This window comes from Aulonocara sp. 'chitande type north' Nkhata Bay, linkage group LG11 (assembly GCF_057382095.1).
Source record: "Aulonocara sp. 'chitande type north' Nkhata Bay isolate Kocher_YH1m ecotype deep benthic linkage group LG11, A_spYH_male_GT1.1, whole genome shotgun sequence".
NCBI classification, from domain to species: Eukaryota; Metazoa; Chordata; class Actinopteri; order Cichliformes; family Cichlidae; genus Aulonocara; species Aulonocara sp. 'chitande type north' Nkhata Bay.
In genome coordinates, this window is record NC_141354.1 from 26,874,794 (window position 1) to 26,900,044 (window position 25,251).

Genomic DNA, 25,251 nt, shown 5'->3' on the forward strand with positions numbered 1-25,251 from the left:
GCAGGTTTCGCCTAGCTGCCATTTTGTATCTCCACTGTGCGGTCAGATGAAGTTGGTCGTCAACGAACGAGGGACGAAATAAGATGAAATTTATGCTATTTTCTTAATTGGGACATCTTGCAGAAGTATATTTAAGTGTGATATATTTAGTTAGGCAGTGTTGTTCGAGGTCGACCGGCTGTTCTTCTTCTAACCGGACCGTTGGCCCTCGCCTCGGACTTCATCTTGTTTACATTCTACAGCGGAAAAGCTAACGCTAACGCCGTTAGCCAACCTGCTAGCTTAGCTGGCAGACAACTTTCCCTGCGTTAGCTTTCTAACGCTAAACATAGCGAAATGGCGGCCAACACGACACAAGCAGCCCCTACAACTAACTGGTAGGCAACACTCTTTGAACAGATTGTGATTTTAGGTTAACTTGCTTTAATGTATGACTGAAATAGGTATTTATACCCTAATCTTAAATTCGTGGGAAGGATGTTAGCTTAGGCCAGGGTGTTGGCAAGTACTAGCAGGCCGTTGGAGTAGTTAGCAGAAAGGTGATTTGTTAAGATGCTTGTTTTTTTTATACATTATTTGTGAACATGTAATATTTTTGATTGAACGCCAGGGTTTGTTGCACCTCACTCTAATGTTGTACGTTGATGTTAGCAAGCGACAGTTGCAGTTTTAGGGTAGGCCTTAATTCATCAGCTGTTTTGGCTGTTAGCTGTTGCTTTAAACGTAATGATTTAATCATCTGCTTGAGATGATCTAATTAGCTGATAGATATCCGGTGTTAACAGAGGGAGGGTAGACTTGTTGTGTAAACGGGTAATGATTAAATGGTCAACATTTTGAGCACAATAGTAATCGTCAAGTAGGCCTTCAATCTATTTTCTGAAGCGAGCAGTTGTCTAAACGAATATAAATCTTATTGCAGACGGTAATTGGGCTTACTTCTGTTTTTCTGCTGATTAAATGGGTTTGATCATGTGTTCTGATCACTAGAATAGACTTGATACTTGACCTTTTGTTGATGGCAGGTCCTATGGTGCTGCTGCAGACGGCCAAGTCCATGAAAATCCTGAATGGGAGAAGGCAAGACAAGCATTAGCATCCATCAGCAAGAGTCAGACCTCTGCTAAGACTACACAACCTAACAGGACCGCTGCAGAGGTTTGTCTTTTTGTGCAGTCTGTTTGTTACACCTGAATATACCTGTACCATATCATATAGTCTCCATTATAGCTATATAAATTTCTGTATGATACAAAAATATTAGAATATTCATATTCTGATATTGCCTTAGCAATCTCATGCAGTTATATTCCCTAGTGAACATCAGTGAGACAAGCTCCAGGCACGTCTTGAGAGCCTGAGCTGCATGACAGCCTCCAGTGATCTAGCACCTACAAAGCGAGCCACTTGAACATCCTCCAACAAGCTTAATATTTGCAAAATATGCAAGGATATTTTTTCTTGTGAATTTGAAAGCTACAAACTTGTTTTATTGCTTTAGACAAAAATCACAAGTTCGAGTTCAACCAGGCTGCGAAGGAAGATGTACTAGCAGCTGGACCATACACCCATTATTTTATGGTCTTCACCTTGCAATATAAATTGCCTTGAGGCAACTGTTGTTGTGACTTGATTTCACTTAATAAAACAATTTTATTTTTCAGTTTTAGTGTAGTGCAGCTCTTGAAGAGTTACAAGGCTGTTATTTTAGTTAAACCAAAGTGTTTAATAGTTATTTTATATCTTGTTGCATGCTCAGTCATCCATGTAAAGAAAATCCGGAAAGTTGATTCTGTCGCATTTTCATGAGGACAAATGTTTTGTCACTCATCCAAGTGACTTCCTCAGTCTCTGCTGAATGCAGGTTTCCCCCACCTTATAAACAGCACATTTGCATAATGACCAAATCTAGTGCCTAACAATAGGCTGTGAGTTCAGTTTCATGATCATTGGTCAATGGCCACAAGTACCATTCAGACTTAACATGAGTTTGTCACTTGAGACTATTATCATGTAATTTGTGGCTGTTTCAAAAACCAGAAATGTATGTAAGGATGAGTAAAGTAAAATCCATTTTAGCATTTTAGTTTTTGTCAGTCTTATTGATCCTCCATTGGGGGGAGGCCAAAACCTTCCATGTTTTTTTTTTTTTGTTTTTTTTGGGGGTTTTTTCTTCATATGCAGGACAATCCTTGTGTAAATAAAATGATTGAAAAGTAAGTCTAGAGTGCCAATTGAAGGGGGGGGGGGGGGATTCTGTGAAGAAGAATGGGGGATTAGCTTGAATACTAGCAAGGATGTCCTAGGTTTTTAGGGTTACAGTGGTGATCACTGATAATGACCTAATTATATTGTTCACAGCAGTTAAAGCACTGAAACCTCCTACTTACTGACCTAATCAGATTTAACTGTGAGTTTGTGTTTATGTTGTGTGTATATATAGAAATACTTTCTACACATAGCAAAAACATGAGATAAGCAATACTAGATTGTAGTTCTAGTCTGACTTATGTGTTGTTAATGATATATTAGAATATATTGTTGGCTTCTGCATTTGCAGATGTTTTACAGCTTTCCTTGGGGCTTGACTGCACCAACTAACAAAATCATAGCTGGCTCAACTCCTGCTGCCAGTTCCTTTTAGTACCTTCTTTTATTGCTCTTCGGATTAATTATTTACAGAAAGAATTCTCAAAGATGCAGGCTGTTAAATTCCCAAAATTAAATAAAAATATTGCTCCCTAGAAACAGTAATGGCCACAGTATTCATCCAGTAGCACAATCCTACTTGAATAATGGTCTTATTAAAACTAGACAACATAAAGATGTCTTATGTATGATGAAGCTTTCTTGTAGTACAGACCCCAGGTATTAACCTTTTTAAAGTGTCTTATCAACTGTTTTATTGGTTTCACAAAGGTGAAGTTTTATGTTCACACTGCACTATAATTGCTGTCTGTGTTGGACTATGTTTTCTCAGTTCCTGGTGGTAACACTGAAGCTATGTTGCGTTTGTCTGTTATTTCAGGCTGGCCAATTCCAACCAGCAGCAACTGACTCTGCTGCTATGCAGCAGCAGCAGTACTATCCGTGGTACCAGCAAACTCAGCAACACTATCCTGGATATACATACTCTTATAACTACTACTACCCCATGGGGCCAGTAAGTAAAGATATGAGCACTGCTGCTTTCATTTGGAGAAGTTTTGTACAGTTACACTTTTTACAAAAACTGAATTTAAAGTGAGAAATATTATAAAATGTCCTTTTCTGAATTTCCAGTATGGTGGTGCCTATCCTCCAAATCAGTATGGTGTACCCCCAGGGCCTTACCCAGGAACTCCTACGTCTAATGGACAGGTACAAAATCTACATTTTCTTAGTAAAGCAGAATATTTATATGTAGAAATGATTAATATGATTCATGATACTTATCTGGGATTAAGAAACCTGAAAAATAAGCACATATTCAGGCACCACTGAAGCTGTAGTAGTGTTACAGGTTATATGGTTTTTTTGAAGTATTGCGTTTATTCTCCAGATGCATGTGTAGCTTGCTTATGCTTGCAAAGTTTCATTTTTGTTGTAGTGCTGAAACAGGTTTTTCTGTCTTTTTACAGCCTCCCCCAGTGCCTGGAATGGAAGATCAGTCCCCCAGCTACACCTCCCCAACTCAACCTCAACCACCTCCCCCTGCTACTCCTCAACCACCCCAGAGCCCAACCACCTCAGAAAACCCCCCTCCTCCACCACCCCCTCCCATTCCCCCACCACCCAACTCCCAGTACCCCCCTCCCCCATCACAAACTTCTTACAATACCAACAACAGTATGACATACCCACCTGGAGACCCCAACCAGATGCAAGTCTACAATCATTCACAGGGAAGGCCTAACTATGGACAAAACTTCCAGGCTCAGAATGCCTATCAGGCATCTCAGAATAATTCCCAGCAGCAACAACAGCCTGCTCAGTATGCAGCTGGACTGGGCAGAGGAGAAGCCAACAAGAACAAAAACCAGAAGCAAGGACAGCAACTCTGGCACCGCATGAAACGTAAGGTTTATTGTCTTGCTGGGAAGCTTACATTCCTAATGTTAACTTTATTGATTTATTACAGAGTTTAATGGATGTGTTGCTGCTTTTGTTTTCATTCTATCCCCCTCTTTTCATTGTATTCAAGTGCAGTGTGTAGATGCACCATATTCAAACAAGTTAAAAACTTGTTAGGCCATTAAATGCAGAAATAGAGTAGGAGACTAAGTGTTTGTGGTGATCAGTCTAGCAGTGTTCATCCAAATTCAAAAATATGTAAAGGAATAAGTTGCTATTGCTATTATGAGAGTGAGTTTCAGTTACAATTCTATGATTTTTACATCTTGTAGAGGCACCTGGCACAACTTCTGTGAAGTTCAATATTCCCAAGAGGACCTATCAGGTATCCCCAGTTTCCAATCAGGCTTTCCCTCCAGGCGAACAGCCCCCGGGGTTGAATCCAGCACCTTCATCTCCTGCTACTGCCAGTGCTGCACCTGGAGGTCCTCAGGCACGGTGAGAAAACTGCTCTGTCTACAGTAATTCTTGATGTGGGAATGACTTGATGACTTTAAATGTAAATGCTTCTCCTCCAGACCGCAGGACTGGCCGCAAGCCATGAAGGAATATGTGCAGCGTTGTTTCACAGCTTGTGAGACAGAGGAAGACAAAGATCGTACGGAGAAGGTGCTGAAAGAAGTTCTACAGGACCGCTTAAAAGATGGCTCTGCTTACACCATTGATTGGACCCGTGAGCCACTGCCAGAGTGAGTTCAGTAGTAGGTTGTGGTTGTAACTACTTTAGGCATTGGAGTTCTGCTTTTGTTTTTTGTTTTGCATTCAAACTGTATTCATCTTTCTCTTCTCCTTTTTTAGGTTAAAGGTTAAGCAGTCTCGTTGGGAAAGCATTGCACCTCAGAGGACAACCGATACCTCAGTTGGCTGTGGTGGAAGCACAGTGGCTGGAGCTTCAAGAGGCAGAGGTATTGGACACAGATTGGGCAACTACAGGAATATCTTTTCTCAAAGGAGTCCAACTTCTAGTTCATCCAATTCCTCCTCCCGCTCACCATCACCTTCGCACAGCCGGCACAGGGACCGCAGCAACCAAAGGCACAGACGCAGGTATGGAACCATTTCTCCTCCTCTCTTTGGTTATTGTAGTTTTCCTGCATGCTCCCAGCTCAAATGTTCTCCTGTTTGTTTCCTGCCAGTGATTCTGACTCGCAGTCAGATAGCAGCATCTGCAGTGACCTCCGACCTCAGCTTTCAAGGCGAGGTCAGAAAGGAGGGCGTGGTCGTGGCAATGATCGGGATAGAGGGCGTGGAGGTGGTGAGAGAGGACGAGGAAGAGGTGGAAAAGGAAGAGGAAGACGGTAAATTTATAAAGTCTTGTATCGTTGTTTAGCAGAAAGAAAACATTTTTGTTTTGTCTTTTTAAGTTGCTTTATGGTGCTGATAGTTAGTATACCACCTTTTCCCCAGAAACATGGAGGATTCAGCTGTTGGAAAGAAGAGGAAAGGTGGCAGTGCTGGTTTGGATTTCCACGATCCCAACAGAGAAGCTAAGAAGCAGAGCCGAGCAGCCCGTTTCCAAAAACAGCTTCGCTCAGAGCCTCTGGTTCTCTCCATCAATGCCCTGGACCTGCCTGATGGAACACAAGAGGGCCTTAGTTGGGAGGACTGCCCCATTGTGGGAACATGTCAGGACATCACCAAGCACTACCTGAGGCTCACCTGTGCCCCTGACCCCTCCACTGTGCGCCCAGTGCATGTAAGTGTCAAGGTTTTTTTTTTTTGGTTTTTTTTTAATCTCATTCTACTTGTGCATTTTGCTTTTAAATTCAGATACAATGTCCACTTGCATTATAAAATCATTTTGTCAAGAGAACAAGGAATTCTTTTGAAATATATTCTTGAATAAGGATTTTTTTTTCTTACAATATTGAAGGAAAATCTCCCAAGGACAGAGGAAGGGGAACTGAATCTGTGCACTACATGTACATACTCCTAAATCCCTGCATCACAGGGCATCAAGATTCAGGCTTTAAATGGTTTAACTGTCATTCTAGGTGCTGAGAAAATCTTTGCAGGCTGTGAAAGCCCACTGGAAAACAAACCAGGACTATACATATGCCTGTGAGCAGATGAAGTCCATACGACAGGACCTAACGGTTGGTTGTCCTGAAATGCTATTTATTTTTTCAAAGTTAATTGATGTCTTTGTTATTTTATTCGTTCATTCATTGATTTTATTCCTCTTACCTGCACCTAGGTTCAAGGAATTCGTACTGAATTCACAGTGGAAGTGTACGAGTGTCATGCACGGATAGCTCTAGAAAAGGTGAATCTGTTGTTCCTCAGTAATTACAGACTACTTAAAAGTAATAAAGTGTTTTTGTTTTAAACTGGTTGAATGCTTATCTGTTTATTTATTTATTTTAGGGAGACCATGAAGAGTTCAACCAGTGCCAGACCCAGCTGAAGGCCCTGTATAAGGACAATCCCTCAGAGAACATTGGAGAATTTACAGCATATAGATTGCTGTATTACATCTTTACTAAAAACTCTGGAGGTATGCTCAGATCTTTTTGGAAGTCTTCACCACTGCACTGAACATTGTGGGATTTTTTTTGTTGTTGTTTTGTTTTAACTATATTTACAAGTTTCTCTGTCTCAGTTTCTGACACTGGCCATTTATTCATCTTCCCCCTGCAGATCTAACCACTGAGTTGGTGTATTTGACCGCAGCACTACGGGCAGATGATTGTGTGGCTCATGCCCTCTCACTTCGTGCAGCTTGGGCATTAGGAAACTATCACCGGTTCTTTAAGCTCTACCTGGAAGCCCCGCGTATGGCTTCATATCTCATTGACAAGTTTGTAGAGCGTGAAAGAAAGGCAGCACTTAGGGCCATGGTCAAAACGTAAGTTATGCTCCAGTAACATGCTAATTGTAAATTTTAGCTGCTTCATTGCTGACCAGTTTCCTGACCCGTTTGCCTATTTTCTCTGTCCACAGGTTCAGACCCGACTTGCCAGTGCAGTGTGTGCAGTCCACCTTAGCCTTCTCTTGTTTAGACTCCTGTATGGCCTTTTTAACCGGGCTAGGAGTCACATTCACGCCTTCTGATCCCCAAAAAATAGACTGCAAAACCAGCACAGCCTCTTTGGCTGCCTCCTGAGAGGGGTGGAAGGGTAGCACAGTGAAAGGAGTGGCTAAGGGACCATCATGGATCCTTACATATTCAATGCACTGCACTTCAGATACCACAGCGAGTTCAGATAAGAGCAGTGGCAGACTAACACCCATATAGAAAGATGCTGGCTAGTGTATTACTCTGTCAGGCCAAAAAATGCAGATCTGTTTTTCTGACACTAAGAACTGTTCTGAAAATGCACAGAACTGCACATACTGTCACTCACATATTCTAAGTTTAGCCCATCTCATTACATTTATGATGCCACATAAGTGAGGGAACAGATTAGACCTGAGATCAAGTAGTCTTAGTGACTGAGAAGTCACAGAACCAGATCACGGTTCCTGTTCCGTTACCACCTTCAGATTTCAACGCTAACAGTGTTGTTATGTCTTTTCCTTCCCAAGTCAGCAGCTCAAAGACCAGAAGATTCAACTTTTACCAAAAGGGAAACGGCTTTTCAAGTCATGCATCCAGCTCTTCACTGTCTGAAGTCAGACCTGCAAAATCAAGTCAAGTCTAGCTTTATTCTTACAGACTCAGAGATGCCAGCAATTTACCTGAAAGAAGAGGTGGTTTGTATGCCCTTCCCGCATCTAGTTTCCTCCTCAAATCTACAGCTGGCTGTTCCTCCCATTTGTCTCTACAAGGTCTGTGAAAGAAACTGAAGTCTAAAGTCCCGTTCCTGATTTAGTATTATTCATCCACTGCTCATGTTTATGAATTGGTCGATCAGCACTTAAACAAGTCTCGGATACGCATTGACTTTGTAACGGATAAGTGTTCCTCATCAAGATCAAGTTCCATGACCTGGAAGCTGAGCTTCATGTTCCAGAGTAGCCCCAGGCAGAGTGCAGTTCTGCTTCCATCACCCTCAGGTAGAAGTTCCTACCAGCACCTGGTGTCCAGCTCACCCTGTCAAATGCAGCAGTGCACCTCTGTATCCTCACCAGCTGTTCCTCAGAAAATAATGGTGACGTCACAGCTGACACCTTGGATGTAGCTGAAAGTTAGTTGGGTTTTTTTTTTTTGAGGTGGAGCATCAAAGGAAGACCTGCAGCTTCTTCAGGAAGGCTTAAAAAGTGGTTTGTATACTACACGCAAGGCTGGTAAGAGAAAGGGACTCTTCTGGAAGGAGGTGGATGACCGCACAACAGAGATGTTGCCTCAAGTTTTTGTTTGTTTTTTTGTTTTTTCCCAACTTGTTTTACATCTTGTGGGTTTATCACTTATCAGTATTTGGCATTCTCTTGTGCAAAAGGAAAAAAAATTATGGCGGTGGAATCAGAATTTTATTTTTTAAATTATATACTTCGTAATGATTTTTGGACAGTCCACGTGTCATTAAAAAATTAAACAATATCCTAAAATCCCAGAATTTTTACTACACAGATGGAAGCTGCTGTCTCTGAGTATTGCAATCAAAACATGAATTTAAAGTGGTACAGACAGCAGTGAAATAAAGAAGTAGTTTGAGTCCAGAGAAGTGCTTTTATGTCCATTTTTTTCCCCAGAAGATATGAAATTTTTAACAAAAGGTTTGAAATGGGAGCCTCAGTTTAGTATTTAAAAAAACAAAACAAGATAAAAACAAGCTCTCTAAGTGGCCGTGGAGTTGATTCTCTGTACTTTGTGCTTTTTAGGACCCAGTTTAGTAATATTGATGGTATATTAACAACCCTTTAGACAATGAGTGGGGAAATTCAGTTACGCTGAAAATGGTGATTGATCAGCTCCTAAGTGTGAGGAAAATAATCCATGTGTTGCTTTTCACCAGCAAAGCATCTGGTCCTAATTGAGTTGTGCTGAAAACGTGTAGGTGGTCAACATTGTTCCTCCTTTTTTTTTTTTCTTTTCTTTTTTTTTTCTTCTAAATTAATATCAGTATTAACCGCTGTAGGAACATTGAGTCTGACATTGAGTATTTAATCCTGTTTTGATTGATAAGAACAGGAATGGATTCAGGCTTAATGTAAAACCTCCACGTTTACTTATTAACAGAGTATACTTTGTAAATACTGTATGATAATTGATGTGATTTCTTTTTAGTACACCGTGTAGGTTTTTTGTTTTTGTTTTTTGTTCACACATGGGTAAGTGTGAATGTTTTTTGTTTGTTTTTTCTTTGTTCATACAACTATTGAACAAATTTGTGAATATGTTAAAAAAAAAAAAAAAGTAGAATTTGATTGTATGCAGTGATCTCAGTGTGGCTATATCGGAGAAATGTCAGTTAGCGCTGTTTCCAAGTGCAGCCTGAACACAGTTGCACAGGTTGTCAAATCCAATTTTGGCTCGATGCTCAGACTCCATTGGTCCAAAAAAGAAGGAAAAATAAGTTGTTGAAATTTTTCCCTTTAGGTTTTGTGCCACATTTTCCTGTTTTGTGCTCTCTGATTGGTTCCTGCTGGTTTCGTATATATTCAGTGACAAATCAGACCAATGTGGCTAAAACCTTGCCTCCTGACCAATCATGTCGATGAATCACGTGTGACCCTGGATCATATATATATTTTAGATGTGTTCGTTGTTGACCTTTGATTTCAGCATATGTTTTGTAATGACAAAGATCTCAACATGTTTCCTTTCTTCCCCCCCCCCCCTCCCTTCATTTACCTTACTCCCCTATCCTCCTTACTGCCCCCCCTCCCCTCACTCCTTAAACCCTCCTCCCACATGCCGCCAGACTTCTCGTCCTTCAGCTTGCAAGGCTGCTGCATTGCAGGAGCACACGGAGGGATAAGTGGGCGAAACTCCTCCAGATGCCTGCCGGAGAGAGTGAATTGTGAGCACTGTCTCGGTTTGACCCGCCTGAGTTGAAGCCATACAGCTCATAAAACACAGGGGAGCATCGCATAATGAAAAGTTGAAAATGTTGAAATGCTGCTAATGGGATTTGCTGCTAGCCCTTATTTAAAATGGTTTTGTGTGCAACATCGTACCTGTTCTAGTTTTTAAAAACAAAGCTCTCGAGTCGTGTTTTCCTTGTGCTGTGGGGTTCTGCGTGTCCAGATGCATTTGCATAGTTGTTTGTTGATAAGACTTTTCATATTTAGTTAGGTTGGATTTTTTTTCTCTCCACTGATTAGAAATGTTTTAGCTTTTGTTTGTTATACTGGCAGGCTGCTTGAGAGTTGAATTGGCATTGAATAAAATGTCTGGACATGCAGAACATAGTGACCTAAAACTCACCAACACCTTTTCTTTTTTTTTTTCAAGTATAAAGTTTATAGGTTTGTGTTCACATGCTAAGCAGTGACTCTTCTGAAATGATGTAAGAATTTTTTTTTTTTTTTTAATTTAATGCAGGCTTGTATTCTATACATCTGATGTCTCAGATTTTCAGCACTGAAACAGCCCAGGATGTTTGTCTTTACATAGAAAAATCATCCAGATAACTAATGTACACATTTTCATTTAATACCCCACCCCTCCCAATTTTTGTGTATTTTGCTCCTATGTTGGTGTATACCTCCATCAGTCTTTGTAACTGCTTTTTTGACCCTTGAAGAACTCCCATCTCCCTCTTTCCCTCCACCTTTGTTCATTTCTTTTTCTTTTTTTTTTCTTTTTTTAACTAGTTTTTTGTAGAATCTTCTCACTTTCTCTTCTTCACTCCTCCCTGCATGATGTTTCAACCTCTCTCCTCTCCCCTGACTCTCTAACCAGTATTTCTCTTTTGTCATTCTTACCCTTTTTTTTCCTCTTATGTTGGGTATGTTTGTGACTGCCGTGTGCAACTCTCACTAGTAAGTATTGTATCCTGTCTGCAGTGCTTTTAATAGTTTGTGTTGCAGCACTTTAACAACTGAAGCTGAAGGTCTATCTGTAATGTGCCCTCCCTATCCCTCATTCCCATGGCTACATAGATCTGATAGGATAAACTGCCATTTTGTAAATATTGTGTACATATCTTTTGGAAAGACTTCTAATAAAAAAAAAAAAAATACAGAGAGCACATACTGTCTTTTGTTTTTGCTGGAGTTGATTGAAATCTAGCAGTTCAGTGGAGCACAGAGTTGCTTGCAAACAGTTTATTATGAAGATGTTGAATGATGGCATCTGTGATAAAGCAGATCAGCTAGCAGACGAAGCACGATGGTTTAATGTTCATTCATATGGTGATAGTTTTTACTTTAACCAACACAGATTAAAAATCCTTGAGAGCAGCTGGAAAAAAGTTAGTGTGGAAGGTTAAAGATGTAGAAAGTGCAGCAGGAAAAAAAATCATTTTGTCATGCAAACAGCAAAAGGCATATAATGGCAAAGGACAGTTCAGTTTAAAAATAGCAAGAAAGCTGGCAAACGAAAAAGACTAAACGCTAAAAGAAATACTACTAAGAAGAAAAAAGGCAGAAGCAGAGCAGCGAAACGGTACAGAAGAAATTCACACGAGGAAACAAACGTGGAGTAAAGAAGTTGTTGCATAAAACACTTATAAGACTTAATAAGAAAAGATTAAAATGCATTGCTGATCTATCACATGAGGTGAAACTTACAAAGGAAATGAAACAAAGGCCAATAATCTGGAAGTTTAGAATGTGCAGAAAATAGAAAACAGGCCCAGGATGGTTTTCATACATGTAGAGCATGAATACTGGCACTGAGTGTTAGAAGGAGGAGGGAAAAATATGAGAATGATGCAACTAAACAGTAAGCAGTGAAATCACACAAAGAAAATAAAAGAAGGGTTTGTTTGGGGTTTTTTTTTCTATAGCCTTGTCGATGTAATGTTGCGTTGCCACAGAAGAAAAACCAGAAACCCAGGGAGTGAGGAGAAGCAGAATAAAGAACAGAAGAGATAGAGGAGAAAAAAGTCTGATTTATTCAGAGGTAAACATCAAACAAAGCAGAATAGAGTAAAACAAAGCCAAGAAGAACTAACTGATACAAGAAAAGAAGTCATTTAGCAGTAATGAAGGAGAAAAGAGGGAGAAAATACAGGACAGTGACCCTCCGGTCATCAAAGCTCAAGCAAGGTAGCAAGGAGTGAAGCCAGAAAACAGAAACTACACTGTGTTAGTATTTATGAACAGAAAGGTAGGAAAGGACTCAAGAAACTGCAAACAAGGATTAAATGTAACGGCTGTATGAAAAGCTAAACATGTAGATTTAGAGGTAGATTGTTAGAAATAAAAATAAGTCCAGCTGATAAACATTATTTCTGTGCTTTTAGTTGCAATATCAGTGTCGCAGCCAAATCGCTCTCTTGATGTTGAAACTCACAGACATTCCCGCACACACACACACACACACACACACACACACACACACACACACACACACACACACACACTCAGTAGATAAATGCCAACAAAAATAAATCATTTAAAATTGTACAAAATGTTTTTTGCACAGTTTGACCCCTGAAAAAAAAATCCCAAATTATTAAACACAAGAATCTCACAGTATTTTTTTAACCACTTATCCAAAAAAAAAAAAAAAAGCAAAGCATTAAAAGGTTTCAAGCGACAGCGTCTCCTACGTATTCTCCAGCAGAGCGGATGGTAAGTGGGTCCTACAGTATTTTAACCTTCAGTCTGTTTAGTCTCCCGAAGAGAGGTTGTGATGGAGACAGGAGGTGACACCACGTGTGCCACATTTCCGAGGTTGTTTTTAAGGATTATTGTAATCTGCCCTGCAGTGTCCCAAAGTTCAACAGAGATGCCCGACGACCCCGCCCTTCACCGGGCCTCAGTAGGGGGTGAAGCGGTTGTATCCTCCTCTGTACAAACTGGCCTGTTGACAGTAGTAGGGTGAAAGGTGCAAGTTAACCACCGTGATGTATTTCTCAGATTAAGCTCTGTTTACTCTGATAGCTGCTCACCATTGTACCGACCCCATACGTTGTTGGTCCGACTGAGTGGTGATAGGCCTCTGGAGCGTAAACCCGTCCATATCTGTTTAAAAAAATAATAATATCACGACTCCAATTAAACTTTGTTTCTTATTAATTTATCTGCAAATGAAATTCTGCAAATTCTTTATGATTAATGAAAGCCAACTGAAGTCAGGCATATATGTGAATTTTTTTACATTATGTGAATATTCTGCCATGATTAATGTGAGCATCCAGCACTGTAATAAGTTATGTGATGGAAACCAATCAAAAGCACATTTGGTACTGAATAATATCTGAAGTATCTTACAAAAACAGTACTTTGGGTGTTATTATGATATTGTTATCCTTGGAAGAGCCACACATCCCTTTGAGGTTGTGTTTGGAAGGCCATCCGGCATAAAAATCTGCCAAAACAAACATGTGGATCTGCCCACTGTGACGACCCCTTGTGACTAAGGGAGCAGTTGAAAGCTTCTTCTTCTACTAGCAGTTTGTGTGTTATTGGTTAATTTAAAGCTGCTTAACCAGGCCCATAAAATCCTTGAGATAAAAACAAGAACGTAATCTCAGGTGGGATCTTTGAGCTACACAGGAACAAAAAAATGAGGTTTTTTATTTTACATACTGTGTCCACTCACAGTAAATGTTACAAGATAAATTCCTGACTGTTTGAGAAAATCCAGATCTTTACTTCCTGGCACAAGGCAGAATATTTTCAAAAGCTGTGTTTATCTTGATAAAAGTTACAAAAGCCAAGTTTGAGTTCAAAGAGTGAGCTCTGTGTAGGTAGGAAGACATTTTCATGGGAATAGCCGAAATGCTCCAAATAGGTTTTGTGTTTCTGCTCAGGTAAAAGCGGTATATACTATTAGGCACACAGCTGCTCAGTGGTACTGCTGAAGCTCAAACACAGCATCAGAATGAGCAAGAACATTCATCTTTGTGTACATTGTTTGTCTGTTTACCCATCACTGTAGGTCGCTGTGGCAGCAGATGCTGACTGAGCCACTCTGTATGCTGCAGGGTATCCGCCCTGCATGGGAAAGATGAAGCAACAATAAAGCAGCAGCAACTGATTGACTGATTAAAAAAGTAAAGATATGAGTAGAGTTCAGCTGCGTACATAGACTTCTGCTCCATACAGTCCATCCTGATACACAACCCTGAAAAAAAAAGAATAAAACATTATCAAAATGAAAGTAATTGGATATAAAGCCGACACCGGTGCTCAGAGTCTTACCCAGGGTAGGTGGGGACAGCAGCAGGTGTGGTTGCAGTGGAGCGAATTGTGTTGTAGACAGCTCGACCCCGACCACGCAGCGCTGAACCGCGGTAGGCCAGCGTAGGAGTCGCTACAGGGTACGGAAAACTGGCAACTAAAATAGAGGAGAGGAAAAAAAGTAGCAGGAGGAGTGAAATGGCAGTGCTGATCATCTCTTCAGAGCAATATGTCAGCATGAAAGAGGGAAACCTTTAGTTACCTGTATAGAGCTCAGGTGCGTACATGGCCCCCATGACTGGGTTGATCTTCCAACCGGAAGCTGCAAAAACAAGGCCTCTATTAAAAACAAGCTCCAAAGATTAGTCAGGACCCAAATATTAATGAGAAGTTTCTTACTTGAGATTTCACCGTTCACGAGAGGCGCTTGGGGTTTCTTGGTAACTACTCGTGCAGTGGCATTATTAACCTGGGGATAAAATAATAAGGATAATCATGGAATCAGAAAGTTAAACCTACAACACAAAAGCTGCGTGATTTCCAGCCATGTGATCAATAAATATCACTTAGGTATAATGTCCAAGGGAAGTTACAGGGTCATAAATACATTTATAGTGAGGTGGCCATTTTTTTTCTCTCTCTGGGTAAAACAAAACTGCATGTTTGTTTTCTAGTTTTAAAAAAGAAATGGGGAAATCTCGCTTTACCTCGATCTTCCTCCCTTCCACAATTGTCCCGTTCAGCTTTTCTCTTGCTCTGTCAGCCTCGGTAGCATTCTCGAAAGTGACGAATCCAAAGCCCTGTGTGTTTGCACGGTTATATGTTTACTGATGAATGATTCCCACGTTGGTTTAAAAGCACTGATCATATTTCTGAGCTGCTCACCTTTGACCCCCTCTCATTGAAGATAATCTCTACATCGAGGATCTTGCCAAATTGCTGAAAGTGTCAGAGCAATTTTCACAGAGTGGAAATTGTTGGATTCAACATGAAAACATGGGCTCTGTGTATGTGTGAAGCTCAGAAACGAGGTGACTGTCATACCCCAAACATCTGGCGGAGGTCTGGGTCTCTAAAGCGAAAGGGGATGTTCGAGACATGGAGGCGTTTCGGTTGGGTTTTACCTGACCCCTCTTCCTCGCTACCGCTTCCTGCCCCGCCCCCCGATGACACGGACACACTGAGAGACTGGGGGTCAGAGGTCACGGGGACCAAAGAGTCCTCCTGACAGTGAGAAAGCACGAAACAGGACAAGGAGGCAGAGGAAGAGGAGGAGGCAAGCAAGTGGATAGAGGAAGAATGGACGGGAAGAACAAAAAAAGATGGAAAACAAAAGATGGAGAGGGTGTGAATGAGGTGGGACAGATGTGAAGAAAAATTGGGAGAGGGCATCAGTAGAAAAGCAAAGAAGGAAAAGAGAAAAACAAACAAACAACAAAGTAAATTCAACAAATTCAACATGTTCCAGAGAATTTCATGTTTAGGTAAAAACTCCAGTTGCGTAAGCATCACATGGCATTAAAGCTCAAAGATCACTTTCATGAGATCAAGTGAACCAAACCAAGTTCAACCAGCATTCAGCAACCAGTGAACCTTCTCAAGCAAATGTAAGGAGGCGTGGAAGGGGCTCCAGTTTAGTGAGGCGTCGTTGAATACATGCCTGTAGGAGATTAGGACAGTGACGCTAACAATAAACGCCAAATGTCTGGTATTAAAACTGCTCATTCCAGCCGTCGTGAAGAGTGAGAAGTTGTTTTAAGCTGTTTTCAGACTCTAACTCAAAGTTTCCCACAGTGGCTCTAACAACTACTTGTTTTACCTTAGTATTAAAGACATACCTGTGCTAGATTAACTTATATAAACTGCCCCATGCAGAAAAATTCAAGAACTAATGTGCCAAAACCAAAACATTCACTATCCCACAATGCACCACGATGCTAGTGTGTGTGCATGTATGTGCATATATATATATATGTGTGTGCAGGTGTGTTGGCCAACCAGCATTGTTCAACCATTGCAAGAAAAGTGGTTAAAAATATATAGATTTGAAAGAAAATCTGCAAAAAAGGGCAACAAACTAAAACCAGTGAGCTTCAGCAGCAAGAAACAAAAGGAAGAGGAGGAGCAGGGAGCACAAAAATTAACGCGAAAAAGAAAAATTACTGGGAGATGTGCTACTCTAATGGAAATAAGATTACACTCCCAAGCCCTGAGTATTAGCAGTCTAGTACCACGAGGCAGATAAGGAGTGAAAAAGGCTTCAGTAAACAAGGCAAAGAAGGTGCACAGAAAGGGGACAGAGTTTAAAACTGAAGGGTCAGTGGGGGACGGGTGGGGTGGGGGGTCACGGTGCTGCTTTTTTGCCAAAGGTTAAAGTCGTTCGTCAGGGGGCATCATTAATAAGAAGGAGACAGACAGAGAGAGGTACAGAAACACATTCATACAGACATATAAATGCACACAGGCTACTACTGGTGTACACTACACTGGCTCGATGTGGCTTCAACTGTAGACAGCAGACCCACACACACGCACATACAGGCCAGAGTGGAGGGGGGGGGGGACAGAGGTACAGAGGGTTGAGTTGGGTGGTGGTGTCATTGTCACGATGCAGGATTGAGTTCTGGACCTGAGCGATATTTCAGACGGGGGAAAGGGGGGGGAATCATCCGGTCAGCCTCACCCCGCCCCCCCCTTTTTGACCCCCTCCCTCCGTGGCGACGTCTCAACTTTCCCCGAAAATCATCACGGACCCGAGTATGTCTGGGACTCTAGTGATAAAATATATAAACGGGGCCATAAAACACCATTTATGAGAGGAGGAAGGGAGAAGCAGGACACAGAGCTGACCTGCCACACAGATCAGACGGCTCTGCGTGTGTCAGAGTAGATGTTTCCATGTCTGAAGGAGACTTCTGCACTGCAAAAACAAAACAGTCACACACATCTCTGACCACATAACTCATGTCTTCATGAATAAGAAAAAAAAAATCTGCTAATCCGTTAAGAATATTTAAACCTGTTCCAAGGTGAAATCACATCTTCAAGTAACCACTTCTGCAAGGTCCCAAAAGGTTGGTTCTGTTCATCTGGATGAACCGTTTTCAGTGGGAGAAACGTTTCGTCACTCATCCAGGTGACTTCTTCAGTCTCAGCTGACTGCAGGTTTCCCCAACCTTATAAACAGTACATTTGTATAATGACTGAAACTAGCACCACTGAATAAACAGTGGGCTGTGATGTCAGTTCCTTGAGCATTAATATGCAAATTGTCATTGATCAACAACCACTGATCAAGGACGAATGATCAATGGTCATGAGTACCATTCACAGAGTTGGGGAATGGCTGCAATCACAGCCCGATGAATCAAACACTGATGCACTAAAAAAATAAAATATATTTTTTATATTTTGTCAGGATGTTTACTAAACAATCCAGTTTTTAGAAAATAGAATTTTAAGGGTAGTCAAAGGAGCTTGCAAAGAAAAGCGTCTGGACTTCTTTAAGTTGCTTGAAGACGTTTCACCTCTCATCCGAGAAGCTTCTTCAGTTCTAAGGTCAAATGGTGGAGAGTCCCAGATTTAAACCCAGTGGGAGTGACCCCCAAAGAGGGACAAAAGGACCCCCTGATGATCCTCTAATCACATGAACCAAGGTGTGAAAACGGGTGTGGGTCCCAATCAGCCAGAGTTTCAGGTGAGCTCATTGTGAAACCTGGCCCCACCTTATCATGCGATTTCCTGAGGTCAGATGGCCCAGGGTGTGAGTGGGCGCTAAGGCTTCTGGGGAGGGAACTCAAAACTGGATTATAGATGGTGTCGTAAACCATTGCCCCTGTTCAAAGATGGTCGCTTACAGTGGACATAGATGGCTTCTAATTTTAAGGGTAATATTTATTTCAGGCTTTACATGGTTAAGATAAGTTTTTTCAAAATAAAATAATAAATACGTTTTTTTCAATTACAGACCTGGGAAGTGACAATAGGTCTCTGCAGGCAGTGTGAGTCAAAATATTACATTATTTAAAAAAGACAAACTTTCTCTCGTGTGTGTTGCTGTTTTTTTAATCAATTCAGTGAGAGTGGCATGGTAAATTTTGCTTTTAAACTGTAAAGCCTGGTTCTGCTGGCTGTCTCTTCCTGCTAAAAAGGTTTTTTCCCTCTCATATTGCAGGGTTTTTAGCTTACAGTATTAAGGCCCTTGAGGCAACTGTTATTGTGAATTTGTTATTGTAAATGAGCTTGAAATTGAATTCAAATTGCTAATTAGGAATAATGCAAGTAGCCTACAGCTTACTGGTGGTCATTATTCTGCAAGTAGGCTAACAAAAAAATCACTTTGATTTTAACCTGATGGCAGCACAAGATGGAAATTCTAGAGAGTCCCTCAAGTTCTGAACTGTGTAATTGTATAATATAGTTTATTACAATTTCCATAAGATTCCAGCAGATTAGTAGCCTGTTGTAACAACAATTCCTCATCGTTTTATCAAGTTATTTCATTCAAAATCAAGAGGAAACATCAGGCAGCTCATAAAGACTGAGGCCAGTGTGACCTGTTTGTGCATTAATGTGTTCTCTGTTATTGTAGGGTCTTTATCTTACAATATAAATGGAAATTAAAGACGCTCCCACAGTGCACCGATGCTGAAGTGGTGCAGGCCACACACAGAAAGAGATCAGCAGCAACCAGAGACCACAGGGTGTCAGTGAAATTCATCAGTGTGGTAACTGCCAGTATGAGTAAAGGACACTGCTGCCACACCACCGGCAAGATTACACTGAAACATTTGAGGTAATAAACACGAGGGTTATCTACGCAACCAGCCAGGAACAGCTGCAGAGCAATGACTTTAGATTCAACTGAGGATAAAATTATAATGCAGGTTTCTTCCGTTGATTTAATAAAAGATTAATTTGGTTTTTAAAAGAATATGTAAAGCAAATTTGATGGTAAACAGGTTGAAATAATCTTATCGCAGTAGCAGAATGAAGACACAAATTATCTATTAAAAATTCTCTTTAGTTTCAAAAACCATTTGTTGATACATTTTTAAAGATGTAATCATTGTTTATCCTGTACCAGAAATGATTTCATCAGACAAATCACAAAAGCCTGACATGGACTTTATAAACATCCTTCAGATAGCTTAAACTGTAAACTGTAAGTATCAGCACAAAGTTCGAGCGGCGATCTGGAAAGGTGATCAGTTTTATTGACACTTAAATGAGACCTGGGGGAGGGAGAAAGGAAAAGTGGGCATTTATTTTCATCAATAAATCCCTTATCAGCTGCCTCGACATTTTGCTCCACAGAGGGTGACAGGCATTTCCATACAAGGACACCGCGGTGGACATGGGGCTCTAAATATAGAAGGAAACCCTATCTGGGCCTGTTGCTCTGCAGAACATGTGAAAGTGCTACCTGTCGACTTACTGACGATCATGTTTTATTGGCCTGGAACATCAACATTTGTCACAGACCGCTCTTACCGTGTTGCCAGATGTCAGAGAGTCGCCCCCATCGTGCTGAGGGCCCTGATAGACTCTGAGCTGGGGATGTTCCTGGTACTCTGAGCTCGGATGTGCAGAGCTAAAGTCGAGAGTTGCCAGTCTGCTGGCGGATGTTGGGGGACCTTGACCTGGTGGGGGGTAAGAGGGAGGCGGGGCATAGACCTGAGGCAGGGCAGGGTCTGCGCTGCCTGGGGCAGCCTCCTGAGTGGGGGCCCCCTGAGGAAAAGAGGAAGAGGGAGACGAATGAGCCACTCATGCCAGAATATGACAGCGTAGATGTAAACAAACGAAACACAAGATGTTGTTGTTGATCTTCTGTTTTTACAATAAAACAAACTGCATAAACACGCTGCAGTGACACTGTGATCTTTAATGAAGATGACAGATACACAAATACCACAATAAATGATTGTTCCACCCAATTTTACACATCAGTTTAACTGTCAGAAGGAGTAAAATGCTGTGAAATCTCTTAAATAATCTGATAATAATAACCATAGCAAAAGATGTTTTTAACAGTAATAGTAAGACAAAATACAAAGCTAAATAAGCTTACTGGTAGGTTGCAGTGTTTGGAAGAGGTCACTATAAATTACCTTATATATTTACCTATTCTTTTTTAAATAACTGCCTTTTGTGAGTTTGTTTTTTGTGTGTGGTAATAAAGAAATAGTAAATTATCCTTGAAAAATACATCTGATGACCAGTCCTAAACACTACATTTCTTTTTGCTTATCCAAAGCAACATCCAAGTATAGATATAATTAAAAACATCTCTAATATTAAGACATTTCTCACAATTGTAATAACTGATTCATTCTTAATGCCAAACGTGGAGCTCATTGTTAAATTTAACTCTTTCTGTTTTTCCCATTACAAATGACAGATTTGGCACTTGAAAACAATATTTATGTCCAAAATGTTGACTTTATGTAGTACAATGTCATGTAAAATTATTGGAATCTCATCAGATTCAACAGCCACAGGTATGTTTTAAGTCTCATAGACTTTAGAATCTCTAATATCCATTTTAATTAAACAACTGTTTACTTAAAAACTTTTTTTTTTTTTAAATGCGTAACAAACTACCTTTAATGAGAAAAACAAGATTAAACAGGAAAACAGGACCTCCTCCAAACCAAGTGTAAGCAGTGGTTTGGAGGAAACTCCTGCGCAGTTTCCATTCAAGTGAGGTAAAAAGCAGAGAAATAAAAGCGGTCTTACCCCCTTACTGCATTCCTCGATCTCTGATGCATTGTCTAACAACTGCCGCATTTTTAATGCCAGCTGACCACCCGCCCACCGCACCATAAGTTCTACCCATCCACCAATCATCAAATGATTGCTAGAGGAAAAGTGACCGGGGGTGGGGGGTGGCTGTGGGTGGGGGAGGTGTTCCACACCAGCTGTGGACATCTGTAACTTTCAGTCACCTTGTTGCTCCCACAAAGAGCCCAGAGGGCCCCTCTAACCTACTCATGAACACAGAAAGCGTACGGAGCTTCCCCCCCAGGATTAAGTATTTATGAATGTGTGTGCTCCTGCTGAGGGTGCATCGTGCTAAATGTCGCCTCCGAGAATATCGGCCCTGACAGACACGGTTTTATTACCTCAGAGACATTTTCATGAACATCTACTTCTCTTTGTGTTGTGTGGAGTGGCTCAGTTGCCTTTTAAGAAACAGAGGACTTCACAAGCACAATAATGACATCAATGTTTGGGTTGGGTGCGAGTGAAGTGCTTCGCTGATCTTACTACAACATGACCACACAACAGAAAAAACAACAAAGTGAACACATTTACCCAGCTGTCAGACTACAGCATACTTATACTGCTTACACTTGAATTTCTGATGTTGAGCTTGCTTTATACTATAAACCTACCGCCGCCTCGTTTTGGACCCAGCCATGCTTCAGGAAGGCCGAGATGCATCAGTGATTCAATAGTGTTAAAGATCCCACCACATCAACATGACAGTCTGCACTCCCTGACAACGTCTGGCAGGAGATATGAGTCCACGTGTCACACACCAGGAGACTAAGAAACACAGTCTGTGCAGCCTCACCTCTTCACACTGACTGTCTACATATATGTTGTATATATGCCGCCTTCTGTACTGTTATATGTGTATTTAAACTTTCTGATTTATTGCTTTATATCTTGTGTTAGGACTTCCAGCTGAAGCATTTAACACAACAGTTCTTGTATAAACAGATGAGATATCTGTGACGGGCCTTCTCAGACTTTCAGGAGACAGGGAGTTCTTACAGGAGGGAAAACTTTCCAAGGACTTCATCGCAACAGTAACACTGAGTGGCAGATTCTTACTATTGGAGCTGTTCGTACTCTAAACTTTTCCATCTTAATACTTCAGACACATGTGACATGATATGTTTCAACCACATGAAGGTTTGTGCTGATCATGAAGATAATGTATAGAGCCCGTATGTTCATTCTGATGGTGGACAGTCCTCATTTAAAGATGTACAATAATGCTGCAGCACAATGTTCAGATGAAATTATTTTGTCTTGGCTTCCGGATACGACTTCACAAATCTAAGAACATTTATTCTGGAAGACAATCCTGGAAAATCCTCACATTTGTGAGGATTCCCCCACAGTAACTGGGAATATTTCTATTAGAGCACTGATACTTTCACTTAATCACTGGATCAGAGGATACCCTGAGTTACCTTACAAGCAAAATGCCACAAGTGTGTCAGCTGCCTTCAGGATTTAAAGGAGTCACGATTAAAAAAAACTCTATCCCACGCCAGCTCATAATGGCTGGCATAGCTCTGCTGGCTGTTAAACTGGTTGTATAAGCAAGGAAATGGTTGTCAGGCAGACTCTTGTTGGCTTGGAGGATTTCATTTGACCACTCTCTGTTGGTTTGGAGGAGGATTTTTAATAAAGTGTGCACTCTCAACAAACCAGATTTGACATTCAAGCAGGCTTCACCCTGATAATTACTGAATGAGGAAAAGTTGATGGAGATGATTCATCTGCAGCTCTTACTCATTATTCAAGAGAAATATTTAAGTTTGAACCAGAGCTGAAAGATAGGTATTGAGGCGCCGTCCAACTCTGAGGCCGTTCTTAACTCTCGCACTGGAGCTGGAACATGTTTCCAAATATGTTGACACAACTTGCACCTGCACTCTGTCCTACTTATCAGAAGAAACGACGATCTAGCTGCTCCGACCCTCCTCCGAGATATAAAAGCGATGTTGAGCGAAGAAAATGCATCTGTTAGATATCACTGTCAACTCTCCCCCCACCTTACAGACTAACTAACTAACCAGCCACTGTGTCTGATTCAGCACCACAGTCTCAACATGAGACTCCTCACGGGCTTGTTTTTTATTATCATTGCCATTTGTTCCCCCTCTCTCGCTCGTCTCCTTCCTCAGCTGCTGGCTTCCGGTCAGAGGTCGACGGCTCGGAGCCAGGTGCTTGCTGGGACAGTTGCCATGGGATTTACACAAGACGAAGCTGACTGCAGATGTGGCCTTTTGGTGCTGGCTGAGTTACAAATGTTAGCAACATGTAGCTTATTAAAGTGTAACACAATATTCCTTTTTTTCATCCATCCATCTGCACATTCTGCACATCCCGGTTCCTCCTATTGAGCGACACGACAGCCTTTTTGTTTATATTGCTGATAAAAAAAAAAAGAAGAAGAAAAGATTGCTGATAATGAGGAGAGAGGAGTTTTACAAGCTGCCAAATGTTGTGTTAAAACAGATGCTCCACATCAGTCATAAAGGAATTTCCCCAGCACTTGGAAATATGACACTTTTAAAAAGGGAACAATTGCTGGATTGAAGTGAAGGATTCGAGCATTTCGGTACGCTGTATACTGTGTATATTGTTGCACTGACAATAAAGTTCTTGAATCTTGGAAGATCTAGCTGGGGCTTCAGACTATTTACTTCAGTGCCAGTCACCTTCAAATAACAATTCTCTCTGCATCTGTTTTCCATAAACAGCTCTCTGAATCTTATGAAATAAGTCAAGGTTACCCCGGAGGAGCCTAATATTCAACATTTAAATGCACAACAGGCTGGTTTCACACATTTATCTTAAGCACAGCTCACTACAGGACAAAAGACAGGTGACAGACCCTCTTCCTGTGATTATCTGCTCAGGAGAGGAGGGCTAAAAATACAGCTGGTGTGAAGCACAGAGACAAGGTAGAGAGATACTAAATGAGCTGTGGCATTAGTGGCATGTCAGGGACACTTGCTGGTGGACTAAAGATAACCACTAATATGTCCTTACTAGTGAATAAATAAGACATTTCACAACTAGCACACTTCACACAGATCCTGTTGCATATTAAGCAATGCATCGATAGACTGAATTAGATTAAACTGTGACTTAGGGCCTTTTGGCTTCTTCTGCTCACTGGAAAATGTTTTAAGTTTTACAAAATACAGGGATTTTGTCTGGTAATAGGAATAAGATCTTTTTAGTTTAATCATTAAGCAAAATCATACAAAGGTGCTGATTTAAATGTCCAATTATTTGATTATATTTCTTAATGTGAGTATTTGGGTGAATAAAAGAATAAATAACAACCAGAGCTCTAGAAATGCAAAATAACTGACATTGAGATTAAGAATTGTAATAATAAATAATATTATTTTGTTGCATAAAGTTATAGTTCCCCAGTAGATGATTTCAGGGATGTTCCCTAGGGGGGAAAATCTCAGTATTTATGTGATAATGTCTGGCCACAGTGTAAATCAAGAAGTTTACCTGAACTATGCTGGGGTAGCATGTGGTTGCCTGTGGGTAGACGGGGAGTCCATAAGGCTGGAGGATCACAGTGGGTGAGGAGAGCATAGCCCAAAAACGACACACGAGGAGATGAGGAACGGAGGAAAATGGGAGGAAAAGGAGAGCAGGGGGAAAGGAAGGGTTGATGTACACACAGAAGAGCAGGCGATCAGGCTGGAATTTTTTTTTAAAAAGGGAGGAAAAATCCCAAATGAAGGAAACAGAAACTCCAAGAAAGTGAGGGAGGTGGGAAAAAAAGACCACGCTTAAGACTTTTGCTTCACCTCGAAAATGAAGTCAAGCAAGAAAACACAAGGGAAACCCCCAAAACACCCGGAAAAGATGGGATTTAGAGCAGTGAAAGAGAAAGCCAGTGAGCTTCTGTGTGTCCATCAGTTGATCATGCAGCCTGACAGACAGAAACACATGGTCAGGGTCCCATTTCAGAGTTATATAAATAGTCACCCATGTCCTTCTCTCTGAGTTTACCACCTTACCTCCCTCACTCTCACTTTGTAAGAGGAGATCTGTGACCACTCAGTCAAACCTCTGTGCAGAGTGAAAGAAGCAGGCCTTTCCCGCCTCTCTGTGCACATTGAAGCTGTGTGTTATACCATCTATGTAATAACATGAGGCCTGTTCGTGATTCAAGCGCAT

The 25,251-nt window shown here is 41.1% G+C and overlaps 2 protein-coding genes across 3 annotated transcripts; one reads left to right on the forward strand and one right to left on the reverse strand.

Annotated features, from left to right (window-relative positions):
- leng8 (leukocyte receptor cluster (LRC) member 8) lies at positions 1 to 11,187 on the forward strand. The gene is made up of 15 exons (XM_086311587.1): positions 1 to 377; positions 1,026 to 1,158; positions 3,029 to 3,163; positions 3,283 to 3,360; positions 3,621 to 4,056; positions 4,386 to 4,551; positions 4,632 to 4,802; positions 4,912 to 5,160; positions 5,250 to 5,411; positions 5,521 to 5,809; positions 6,108 to 6,209; positions 6,311 to 6,379; positions 6,481 to 6,610; positions 6,754 to 6,961; positions 7,057 to 11,187. The coding sequence occupies exons 1-15, from the start codon at positions 337 to 339 to the stop codon at positions 7,217 to 7,219; spliced, it is 2,532 nt and encodes an 843-aa protein (XP_086167713.1). The 5' UTR covers positions 1 to 336; the 3' UTR covers positions 7,220 to 11,187.
- Positions 10,774 to 25,018, reverse strand: rbfox1l (RNA binding fox-1 homolog 1, like). 2 transcript variants are annotated; one of them, XM_086311590.1, is made up of 12 exons: positions 24,574 to 25,018; positions 19,789 to 20,025; positions 15,340 to 15,519; positions 15,181 to 15,234; positions 15,003 to 15,095; positions 14,695 to 14,764; positions 14,558 to 14,617; positions 14,317 to 14,452; positions 14,200 to 14,239; positions 14,042 to 14,109; positions 13,062 to 13,134; positions 10,774 to 12,973 (listed from the first exon to the last, which is right to left on the reverse strand). In XM_086311590.1, exons 1-12 carry the CDS (start codon positions 24,658 to 24,660, stop codon positions 12,929 to 12,931), a joined length of 1,143 nt encoding a protein of 380 aa, XP_086167716.1. In that variant the 5' UTR covers positions 24,661 to 25,018; the 3' UTR covers positions 10,774 to 12,928. The 2 variants fall into 2 exon arrangements, with proteins under 2 accessions (XP_086167716.1, XP_086167715.1); XM_086311589.1 differs by lacking the exon at positions 24,574 to 25,018 and adding an exon at positions 21,034 to 21,159.
- Positions 25,019 to 25,251: the final 233 nt, after the last annotated feature.

Bases quoted from the DNA above. Each gene is read 5' to 3' on its own strand.
- leng8 (XM_086311587.1), top strand. From the start codon at position 337: ATGGCGGCCAACACGACACAAGCAGCCCCTACAACTAACTG. The intron at 3,361-3,620 runs GTACAAAATCTA...GTCTTTTTACAG, and splicing joins CTCCTACGTCTAATGGACAG to CCTCCCCCAGTGCCTGGAAT. The intron at 4,552-4,631 runs GTGAGAAAACTG...CTTCTCCTCCAG, and splicing joins CCTGGAGGTCCTCAGGCACG to ACCGCAGGACTGGCCGCAAG.
- rbfox1l (XM_086311589.1), bottom strand. From the start codon at position 21,144: ATGATTGGTGGATGGGTAGAACTTATGGTGCGGTGGGCGGGTGGTCAG. The intron at 15,520-19,788 runs GTAAGAGCGGTC...TCTCACTGTCAG, and splicing joins CTCTGACATCTGGCAACACG to GAGGACTCTTTGGTCCCCGT. The intron at 15,235-15,339 runs GTATGACAGTCA...TGACACTTTCAG, and splicing joins ACCTCCGCCAGATGTTTGGG to CAATTTGGCAAGATCCTCGA.